Source organism: Mastacembelus armatus, chromosome 8 (assembly GCF_900324485.2).
Source record: "Mastacembelus armatus chromosome 8, fMasArm1.2, whole genome shotgun sequence".
Lineage (NCBI taxonomy): Eukaryota > Metazoa > Chordata > Actinopteri > Synbranchiformes > Mastacembelidae > Mastacembelus > Mastacembelus armatus.
In genome coordinates this window covers 1,383,093-1,394,064 of record NC_046640.1, presented here as the reverse complement: position 1 = coordinate 1,394,064, position 10,972 = coordinate 1,383,093, and the positions used below count along the sequence as shown (strand labels likewise).

At 39.2% G+C, this 10,972-nt stretch overlaps 1 protein-coding gene across 2 annotated transcripts; it reads right to left on the bottom strand.

The window, feature by feature from the left end:
- Window positions 1–753: 753 nt before the first annotated feature.
- smim22 (small integral membrane protein 22) lies at window positions 754–6,928 on the bottom strand. 2 transcript variants are annotated; one of them, XM_026324162.1, is made up of 4 exons: window positions 6,833–6,928; window positions 5,783–5,925; window positions 5,081–5,148; window positions 754–1,134 (listed from the first exon to the last, which is right to left on the bottom strand). In XM_026324162.1, the coding sequence occupies exons 2-4, from the start codon at window positions 5,910–5,912 to the stop codon at window positions 1,084–1,086; spliced, it is 249 nt and encodes an 82-aa protein (XP_026179947.1). In that variant the 5' UTR covers window positions 5,913–5,925; window positions 6,833–6,928; the 3' UTR covers window positions 754–1,083. The 2 variants fall into 2 exon arrangements, with proteins under 2 accessions (XP_026179947.1, XP_026179948.1); XM_026324163.1 differs by having other exon boundaries at window positions 5,783–5,920; window positions 6,833–6,923.
- Between the last annotated feature and the right edge of the window lie 4,044 nt (window positions 6,929–10,972).

The window sequence follows — 10,972 nt, the reverse complement described above, 5'->3', positions numbered from 1 at the left end:
TAAATGTTCCCAGTAAACCAGTTTTTCTTGCAGAACAAGTACCTCATAACTGTTTTTAAGTACATCACTTGAGTATTTAGTATTTAGATACTTTCCGACACTGCAAACTAACCGATTTCAGATAGACCTCTAAATCTGTGTTACACAAAGTTGTCTACTCTTGACTAGTTTAGGTAGGACTTATGTGCCATGGATTCTGGCTGAAATATGACTTTTACTAACAAATATGTCTGAAAGCAAATGCATCAAACTGATGAGTTAAAATAGAAATTTTATCCATTTTATACACCATAAATCGCAAGAAGGAGGGTCTGAATGCTTTGTGAGATCACTGTATTTGTCTTGCCCTTTTGAAAAAGAACATTTTGAAGTAAATTGTAGAATAAAATTGGGATTCAATATTATGAAATCAGTAACAAAATGATATTGAATTTGTTTACTGTAGGTGTTTTGCATTTTAACATTTATTCATTTTTATAAATTTATTTCAGTATGTGTGATTTATTTATTCAGTCCAGCCTTACACTAGCCAGCAGCAGACCTACAGTGTGTGATGCAGTGTAGTCTATGCTTTTAAACTTTCCTGCTGATCACAAACACACACACCCGTCTCCCGTTTTACGATCTATGCCTTCATATGGCTGTGTACTTTATCCTCTACAAATGCCTTTGTGTTTGTCTAAGTACTCCATAAAAAAACAGGCACGAAGAGAAGTGTTACACCAGTACATAAGCACAGAGCAAAGTTTACAGTTGTATTCATTTGAAATTTTTATTACTAAGAAAAACTTTCAAATTAAAATGTTATGTGGCACAAAACAGACAGTTGAGACCTTCCAGCTCCTCTATCAGTAAACCCAACAAAGCAGTGACAATAAATAATATGTGTTAGTTTTCCATGATTGGGTAGCAAAGAGCTTGTGAACAACTATTTATTTAACTATTTATTCTATGTGCAAATTTCTTTACAGAATCACAAAAGTCAGCACAAAGTTTCTGCTTTGGCACAGGAGTCAAACTGTTAGACTCTGCTTCTACATCTATCAGTCATCTTCACATTACTTCATCAGTGAAGTTAAGTTGTCAGGGCTCCAGAGCCATGTTCTCTATCCCAACCTTCTGCCTCCGGGGCTGCTGTAGAAACACAAAGGAATCATTTTATTTGACGTCAGCCTGGTTTCACTTCACTAAATGACAGAATAAGTGAAGATACACAGGTCTTCTAAACTGTTTTGTACTGAATGTTTTGAGTTGTGATATCTTATTGAAAATGAGTTCTACCTAACTGAATGAACTGGGCTATCTCTAGCAGTACAGTCTGTTAGGCCCACAAATACTTATAAGTCAGCAGAAGGGGAAACAATGCAGACATTTCATCTAGGTCTATTTCAGTCTACAAAAGCATTCGCATATCACACAATGAAAAACATCTGTGCTGCTATGGTGAAAATATTAATACTGTCACAAGCCTAGAAGTCCACGTGTGTTCAGAGTGTTAAGGAAAGTGTGTATCAAGTTATTCTAGTTTAGGAGGAAGGACAAAGTCCTTGTTTACATTAGTTGAGGACACATTTAATGTGAAAACCCATGTTTCATGTTGCATTACTAGCCTTTCTAGATTAGCCCATGTGCATGACTGTATCACTTTTTCTATACCAATATACTTCATTTGGAAATCAGAAGGGCTGCTATCCTCCAAATGGTGAGCAATAGGTGAGTGATATGGTGAATGGCTGATTCATCCTCTGAAATGTTCTTAATTGGCAAGATGTTTTTTCTACATAGATTGGACACAATGTTTGTCATTCTTTGTCTGGCAGGTTATCCATATGATTTGGTCACTGGCCATGCAAGCTGTACAAGGAAAACAGACTGTGCTTTTAAAGGTGAACAGGCCCAAGAGACCATACAATAAATCAGTGTTTAAAGCTCTTGTTTTGTGCCATACATCCTCTTTTTTCTAGCTAGTGTACCATTAAACTGCTGTGTGTAGATAAACCAGAAATCAGTATTGTTTTTGAAGCTACTGTAGATTGTTGATAGCCTGCACCTTTTGCTCTTTTCATGCCAAAACAGTTTTCTCTAGATTTCATTCATCTTCCAATGACTTCCAGCTCTAAAACCATGAAGGTATCTTGTGTTATAGTTAACAACAGCATCAATTCTAAGCATTACCTATAAAAATTTGTCTTATAGCATGATTTTTCGACTTAATTATTTGTATCCTCATCATTTGTTAGCTCCATTACTGCTTTGCTGTGCAGCACTTCTGTCTCTTGGAATTATGTAACATCACTTTTAATTCCACATCTGTATTATTTTCAACTACTCTATAGAATGTGATGTCCAAGGGATTGTTGGCTGTAAGCACAAAGTGATGCTTTATAACTCCAGAAATGAGATGTATAGATGCACTTGCATAAAAGAGACTCTTCAGCTTCACATTTATCAGAAATCTGGTCAATTCAACTTTAATTCAGTGTGTAGGCGCAAATGTTCAACACTTCAACCTCTGCATCTGACAACTTTTTAGATATGTTTATTGGAATATCTTGAATGTGTTAACTCTGAAAAGGAGATGGATTTACTTGATTAGATGTTTCTCTTTTTCATTTCACATCTTTTATGTGCATCCTCTTGTTCTGGTTCAAAATATGTCTAGACCTAGGCCTCTGAAGTTCTCAGTTGTGCTGATGAGGCCATTATGTGTATTTTTTAATCAATTATGTAAACTCTCCTTGTTAAGCAGTCACATCTCTGAACTGGCATCTTGAATCTGGGAGTTCCATACAGGACTTACTAAGTTTTGTTTGTAGGTCTGTCTGTTATGATCCATGTTCTTGGCTTTTATTTTGTCTTTATTTCCTGTGTCGCCTGTAGCTAGCCCTCAGGAATTTTATGTCTCATTACCGTTGATTTCATCTGTGTTTCCTCTGCTCTCTGGTTTTCTCTGCACCGTCTCTCTCCTGTGTGTGTGTGTGTGTGTATGTGATCTAGGCAATGAGGTGATGAGCTGCACCTGTCTCCATTTGCCCTTTATGAGGAGCTCTACTTATACCAGCTCTCCTCTTCACCTTGTTACTGGATTGTACTGTGAGAATTACTATGAACTAACTTGTTCCCTATGAGTGGTTTGGTGTTTCTGTATCCTGTTTCCCTGTGAGTAGGTCACTCTCCTTTGAGTTTCTCCCTGTTTCTGTGCTCTGTCTCTCTGGACTCCAGTGTTTCCCCTGGCTCACTTTTCCCTGAGTTACCATGCTCCCAGAGTTTTCCCAGTCTACTCCTGGTTCCTGAATCCCGTGCTTAATGGGTCTTGCTTCCCTGTCCCCGGTTTCCCTGTGTGTGATATGCTCTCCTGTAGTCTCCTTGGCTTCAGGCCGGCTCCTGAGACCAACATTTCCCATTTCAGCTCTGGAGTGAGACAGCGCGCTCTCCAGAGTTTCCTGGGTCTCTCCCTGTTCCTGCGTTCTATGTCACTGGATCCCAGCTTTCTGGCCACACTCTCCGGAACCTGCTGGATCCTTGCTCCAGACCCCTGGTTCCTGTTTTCCCCAGTCCGATGTTTCCTGGTTCCCATGTCTCCTGGTCCCACTCCTGTACTCCTGAATACCTGAGTGAGCTATTGTTTTCCGGTGATCAATAAAGTCTTGTCTGCAACCTTGGGTCCAGTTTTAAAATTATATTACAATATTGTAATGTTATCTGATTTATCTAGTCTTGACTTGATAGTGATGGTTGTGGAACTGTGTCTGGAGCTTTGGGATTTTCAAAGAAGCAGGTCTGTGGATGCCCCTGATTTGCAGATGCTGCTGTCTAAACAGTTTAAAATAATCAACTGTGAAACTGAAGGACTACTGCACACTGAAGTAGACCTAGTCAAAATGTCTGTGTATTTTTTCTCTTGCACTGAAGCACATTAGTTTGTACTAAATAAAAGGAAATTTCACTATTTTGGGATCCTGTAATATTTCTGTTTCTACAGAATTTCCTGAAGGAGGGAGTCTGCAGTCTCTAAAGACAATGGCTTCTCTCTCACAATATGACATTCATGCTGAAACCTTGAATATACATTCGTAGATGATCTGTACCGGTATCGAATTAAGCACCGCCGTAGATGTAGATACTGTGGCAGGAAAAAATAAAAGCTATAAAGATAACACAGAAACATACATTTTAAAATATTTGAACACTAAATAGCAAACCTTCTGATTTAATAAGAGGTTTAATAGTATAAAGTTTCCTAGTAGCTTTGTGGAGGGTCAAACTTCAGGAGCAGTGATGTTCATCAGCTCCACTGACTCCTTTCAATCTTTAGCTATCACTCTGGGTTTCTGTATTTTCCTGCAGTCATTTTAGGTGGGCACCAACTTCTCTGGAGAGTAGCCACAATTGTGGAATGATTTTATTACCAATATTACTGTGTATCCTCTTCCAGTGGCATGCAAACAACTCTTGATTGTCCCCTGATCTCTCTTTTAGGGTGGGCATGGTTCACATGCATACAGTCTTAAGTTGACTTTGTGTGTAAACCCCAGTGCTTATAAGCTAATCATGCAACTAAATCCACCAGTAATGGAGAGCACAAACTTGCAGAAATGTAACTTGAAGTCACCCCTAAACCAGTATAAGTGTAATGTTTCCAAACCTAAATTCATAATGATAATTTTATGCTATTAACAAATTATTGGGAATGATCTTAAAACAAATTAAGTCTAATTAACATGTATGAAAATTAGTGGAATTGTAGAAGAAGATGGCCTTGCTCCTCCTCTCTACCTATTTGTGTGGTTTTGTGTTAGAAATGGCTTCTAAAACACTTACTATGTAAGTAATGCTCAGTTCACTCTATAGTGAAAAGTTAATTATAATTTTGGACCTGTGTTAATCATGCTTAGACAACTCTAATTTCCACATCTATAAAATGTAACTCGTTATTTTAGTATCATTTTATTGTTAAATATCTGATAACAGAGGGTACATACAGCACACGATATTGTGAACAGATTTTCGGCACAGCCTTTTTCTGTGATGTCCAGCAAGCATGTCACAGCTGATGTACTGTATGTGTAAATGTGTTTACCTCATCATCGCAGCAGCAGCAACAGCAGCAGCGGATGAGGACCAGGATTAGCAGCAGCACAACCATACCTGACAAAACACACGGAGCAATCATCAATATTGAGTGCAGGACTGTATTCTCAAGACTGTATTCTCTGCGCACCATCACATCAAACCCAGATTCATTCACAGCAGCTGCAGCGTTAGCATGCAGGATTTTAGCACTGTTGGCAGCTGGCATTATAGGAATGGCTATGATGTAGCCAGAAGCAAAGACTGAAGATCACTGCACAATGCTTGTGTGCATGGTTAGTATTCTGTCCAGTGTGTTGTTGTGTCATGGGATAAAAGTGGCCAAGCTTTTCAGTTGCTGCTCATGTTCTTCAAGTGCCTGAGTAAAAGCGCTATACAAGTGTGAGACCATTTATCATTTATTAATGTGTGATCTGAGTTATTTATTCACTTTTGAAACATGGGTTAACTGTTTTCAGTGAGTAGGAAACAGGATGAAATGAGAGGGGCAAAAGGCTGTAAGGGGCAGTTTATGGTTTGACTTTGTTTTGAGTCTCACTAAACTTTAGGTTTCTGGCAAATCAGTGAAAGAAACTGGACATCTACTTGTTTTATTTTGTATTTACCTCTAATAGTACCCTGATCCTTATAGATATAAAAATCATTAACCTATCTTGGCGTGTGTTATCCAATTTCCCTAAACTGTACTTACCAATGAAGATGAAGAAGATTGCAAAAGAAGCAATGTCCCAGTCAGACTGGAAGAACTGTTTGGACTGCAGTCTGGAAACCACATTGTTAAACTGATCTTGAAACTCCTGCTGGGTGTTGCTCTGACCCATTGTTCAGTCTACTCTGAGAAAGACACAGGACTACTTTTTAGTAGGATATCCCACCATGTCTAATTAAATCTTCTAGAAGATGTAAAAATAGTTGTAAGAAGATACCAATGCAACAGTATTTTAGTTTAGACACTGGGCAGGTATGTGCATGATGCAGTAAATAAAAGACCTAACCTACAGGCTAGGTTAGAAACTTCAACATGTAATCTGATCAAGTGATAAAAGATGGCTGAAGATTTTTATATAAGGTACGAGTCAGTCGGTACATACATATATATATTCGACCAGGAAAATGTCCTCTTTGTCAAAATGTCCTCACTTTGATAGAAATATGCTAAAAATGGTATTTGCAAAGATAGCTATACAAGTACACACACACACACACACACACACACACACACACACACACACACACACACACACACACACACACACACACACACACACACACCCTCACACAAAACCCACAACAGGCCACACTAGGTCACATGAAATAGATGCAAATAATAAAATATAAATAACAGGCAGAATTTGGTAAAAAAAAAAAAAAAAAAAAAAATTGTTCTGGCGTCCAGTGGAATCACTATTACTGGTACTATTGGAGTTACTTATATTTTTCCTTGTGTAACAAAGTGGAGGCCGATTAATAACTTCGTGGTTGCTACATTAAATCAGTTTGTATTGTTGAAACATTCCATAGCACAAGAGCACTGTGAAAAGCCGTGTGTCCCGACTAAATCAACGCATTTCATTTTCTGTTGACTGGTAACCAGGCGGCTTCATTAGACATGAGGAACACAGTAAGCACAGAATGAACAGGTAGCATTTTCATCTGCAATAAGTCACACAGCACTCGTTATGAAGCAGCCTACACCGTGTAATGTGCTACTTTAGACGTTTTTCAGAACAGAAAGGCTTACCTGGAAAATGGAGTTGCTTGCTGTAGATCCTTTACCTTCCGGGTACGAAGGTTCCTGACACACCTGTTGTCGCTGTTATGCCGAATTCTGTCTGCTGCGACAACTGCATGCGCGTCCCCGCAGCGCGCCCACATCATAACTATTAGCGATGTGACAGAAAAGGTTCCCTTCTTTAATGATCAGTCACAGGTCATTAGAGATGGACAGTTTGCTAAGTAGTCCTCAAATGATGAGCAATAAAACACGAAGTGTGGCTCCTTTATGCTTAATCTCCACTAAATCACATAAAACACCTTTACTCCTCAGTAGGAGCATTATAGCTACCTGCCTATACTCTAGTGATTCTTAAAGCCCCCAGTTGTGCAAGATGCACTTACTGATCATACTTTTAAATTGACATGGCTGTCCAGCGTGTGCAGACTCACACCAAATATGAAAGAAGTCTAGCCCTCCTTTTTATCCCTGTGGGACAAACACAAAAACATCAATCAGCCCTAACATCTTGAGCACCTGCCTAACCCTGTGTACCCAGGAGGCAATGCAGCAGTAGGTTGACACTCATGTGGCTCTGCAGTTCACTGTGCATCTTCTGGGAATCTGTTTGCTTCTATAGCTCTACTGTCAGGAAGAGAAACACACATTTGTCCACCATTCAGAGACACACATATTAAAAGGAGAGAAAACTGTGACCATGAGGACAAGTTAGAGATCATTTCTTAAACAAACTCAACATCCTCCCCACTGAATGTTTCTCTTCATAGAGACCAGTGTACATTATTTCAAACTTTGCAATAAGGATTCAAACAAAATGGGATTTTTTGAGAAGCATAAATGAAAATTGAAAGTTTCATCGACAGCAGGTTAACCTGGTCATCAGTGAGCCTTGGACACCCATGACCCTGTCGCCTGTTTGTCCTTCCTTAGACAACTTTTGGTCAGTACTAACCACTGCAGACTGGAAACACCCAACAAGATCTGTAGTTTGGGAGATTCTCTGACCTAGTCATCCAGCCACCATACTTTGGCCCCTGTCAGAGCCTCTCAGATCATTATACTTTGTAATGCAATGTTTTTCCTTATCTGTCAGTGCTCACAAAGTTATGGCTGATTGCTGTATATCCTATACTCCTAGAAGCCTGGAGGTGCCCACATGTTTTGAGTAAGCTTAGTGGCTCTTGATCTAAGAGTCATAGAAACAGTTCACAGTTTAGAAGGTTGTAAACACTATGATCCAGTTATAGGAGCTTATAAGAGCAGTGGGGTGGGAAAGAAAACAGGATGGATGGGATGAGTGGTTGTCCAGTAAAGTAGGATTTTAGCCTCCATCGTAGACTGTGCTGTGATAGTGCTGGAAGTGCATATAATTACAGTGATAATGCAGAGCCAGCTAGAAGTCAACAAACCTGAAAAATAGATGGAAAATGAAAACCTAATCAATAGTTTTTAATTTATTTTCTCAATTTGTTTTTACTTCATTCCGTCTCATTCTCCCTATCAGCCTTCCTTCTACTGTTTTGCTTTGATATACACACACTTTCTTTTATACATATACTTTGTTTTATACCGTCCTCTTGCTTTCCTCTTTGGTGCTGAGACCATAGAAAACAGTAGATGAGCTGCAGTTTTTAGGTATTGTGTGAGGCTCTTTTCCTGTTGTTCAGACTCCTGAGAGTCCAGTACCCTGCCCCGCTTCTCTGTCTCTTTTCAATAAAGCAATACGAGGGGTGTGTGGCAAATGTCACTGTCTCTCTTTTAAAACAGGGACAGGGACAACCCTATCTATTGTGTGCCATATGCAGAACAGATCCAATGTAAGCTACATTGTAACATAGTCTGGTTTTTATTACCTTACATAAAAAAGAGATACCTGACTGTAGAGAGGGGTTCTTTATTAATCCATAAAATTTGTTATGTAATGACAAGCTTTTACATAAATGTTCTGACAGTCAAAAAAAAACAACTTAGTACGCGACCGTGAAAGAATAACTTTGATACATGCTTGCCATGCCAGTTGGAAGCTAAGAAAAAACTGATTAAAATGATATGACACAACACTTTAGACACTGTAGAAGCCTAAATGCCTTTTAAGATGATTGTGACTTGAGTTTGTAGGTTAATGATGATTTATGCTTATTGAGAAAGGGAATATTACAGATTGAAATGTTGGGTTTATGTTTGCAAAAAGAGGGAAGTAAATGGTTTGATTTATTAAATGTTTTAAAATGTTTAAATGTTTTGAAGTGCCTGCTCGCCCTTGAAGGGTGGGGAGCTGTGTGGGAGTGGCTACCTGTTGACTCAGGCTGGCATGAAGTGAAGCCACATTTTGACCTCCTTTGTTCTTCAAATACTACTGTGTGTAAAGAGTTTAACCAAACTGGGTGGCTCCTCTGGAGTTTTTGTTTTTTGTGTGGTGTCGTTGACATGGATTATTACAAAGAGGGACAATTAGAGTGTCAAGCTGAAGCTCCATTAATGAGGAAACTATAGACAATATGACTCTTATTAATCTTGAAAAGCATTTTTGCAGAGGGAATGGTCATGTGTGGCTGCTTTCTTCCAGGAGGGGGACAGAGCTAACTGAGCATGTGCAGTATGAATATCATGACTGTAGCTCATTGCTGATCGGAGGAATAAGCCATTGCAACTGTCCCCACCCCCTCCCCCAACAGGCTGGAATTCAGAATCAGGATTTCTCTGAATACAAACATTACATTATATTTGAAAATAATCTTACATTGATAATTTGCCTAGCAAATGTACCCCAACAACTATACCCCCCACCCTATTTCCTACAGCCTATCAATGCACAGCATCTACTACTGTTTCTTTACATTTACATTCATCCAGTAATTAATAATGTAGCATTGAGTCATGAATGTCCTAATGTTAAAAACATCCTGCTTTCTATATTAATTGCTGCTGTTGCTTTTCATATTTTTTGTATTTTATGGTAACCTCTTCCTTTGTTATCATTATGCCAGATTTCTTGCCATGATTCTAATATTTTGGGATACATAAAACTCCCAAAACCAATCTGCAGCCTCATTCCCTTCAATACCTACAGTATATTAACTGCTATCCAACAAAACTGGATATCTATTCCTAGGTGTTGAGAATTTGGTAAAATGATAAATATGTTGACCATTCTGTAGATTGCAGTTTCAGTCTGAATAAATTACTTGAAGTGGTTTACCCTCGTCCCTTTGAAGACTAATTGTTATCGCTGTCAATTCTGCTGTGTAAACTGAACTGTTTGAAATTGGTTAAGCATTAGCAAATTGTATAATGTACATTATATCCCTATTCTGTGCTCATTATTTGGCTCTATCTGTGAAAATACTTCAGTACTTATAATATTGGTTTATCAAATATTTTTAACCAAACATTGACAGTTACAGTTCTTCCTCTTATCTAATATTATAATGTTTACTCTTGGTTATGGAAAAAGCCATGCCACAACTGCTGAACTATAAGAAATGGCATCTTACTTGGCAGCACGGTGCATGAGTGGTTAGCACTGTTGCCTCACAGCAAGAAGGTTCCTGGTTAGAAATCCAGCAGGGGCCTATCTGTGTAGAGTTTTCATGTTCTCCCTGTGCTTGCGTGGGTTTTCTCCAGGTACTCTGGTTTCCTCCCACAGTCCAAAAACATGTATGTCAGGTTGATTGGTGACTCTAAATTGCCCATAGGAGTGAGTGTGAGTGTGTGAGGTTGCTTGTCTCTATGTGGCCCTGTGATGGACTGGTGACCTGTCCAGGGTGGACCCCTGCCTTTCACCCAAAGAGAGCTGGGATAGGCTCCAGCAGATCCCTGGGACCCTGGTTAAGGAATAAGGGGGTTTAGATAATGGATGGATGGCACTTTGTTACTTTGTAATATATTATATTATATCATATAATAATATATTATATGATATAATACAGTAGGTTGATTGGTGACTCTAAAATTGCCCGTAGGAGTGAGTGTGAGTGTGTGAGGTTGCTTGTCTCTATGTGGCCCTGCGACAGACTGGTGACCTGTCCAGGGTGTACCCCTGCCTCCACCCGAGAGAGAGCTGGGATAGGCTCCAGCAGATCCCCGTGACCCTGAACCAGGAAAAGCGGGTATAGAAGATGGATGGATGGATGGATATAATACAGT

Coding starts and splice junctions, on each gene's coding strand:
- smim22 (XM_026324162.1), bottom strand. CDS start 5,912: ATGGGTCAGAGCAACACCCAGCAGGAGTTTCAAGATCAGTTTAACAAT. Junction 5,149..5,782: donor AATCTTCTTCATCTTCATTG/GTAAGTACAGTT, acceptor GTGTTTTGTCAG/GTATGGTTGTGCTGCTGCTA. Junction 1,135..5,080: donor GCTGCTGCTGCGATGATGAG/GTAAACACATTT, acceptor GTGTTTCTACAG/CAGCCCCGGAGGCAGAAGGT.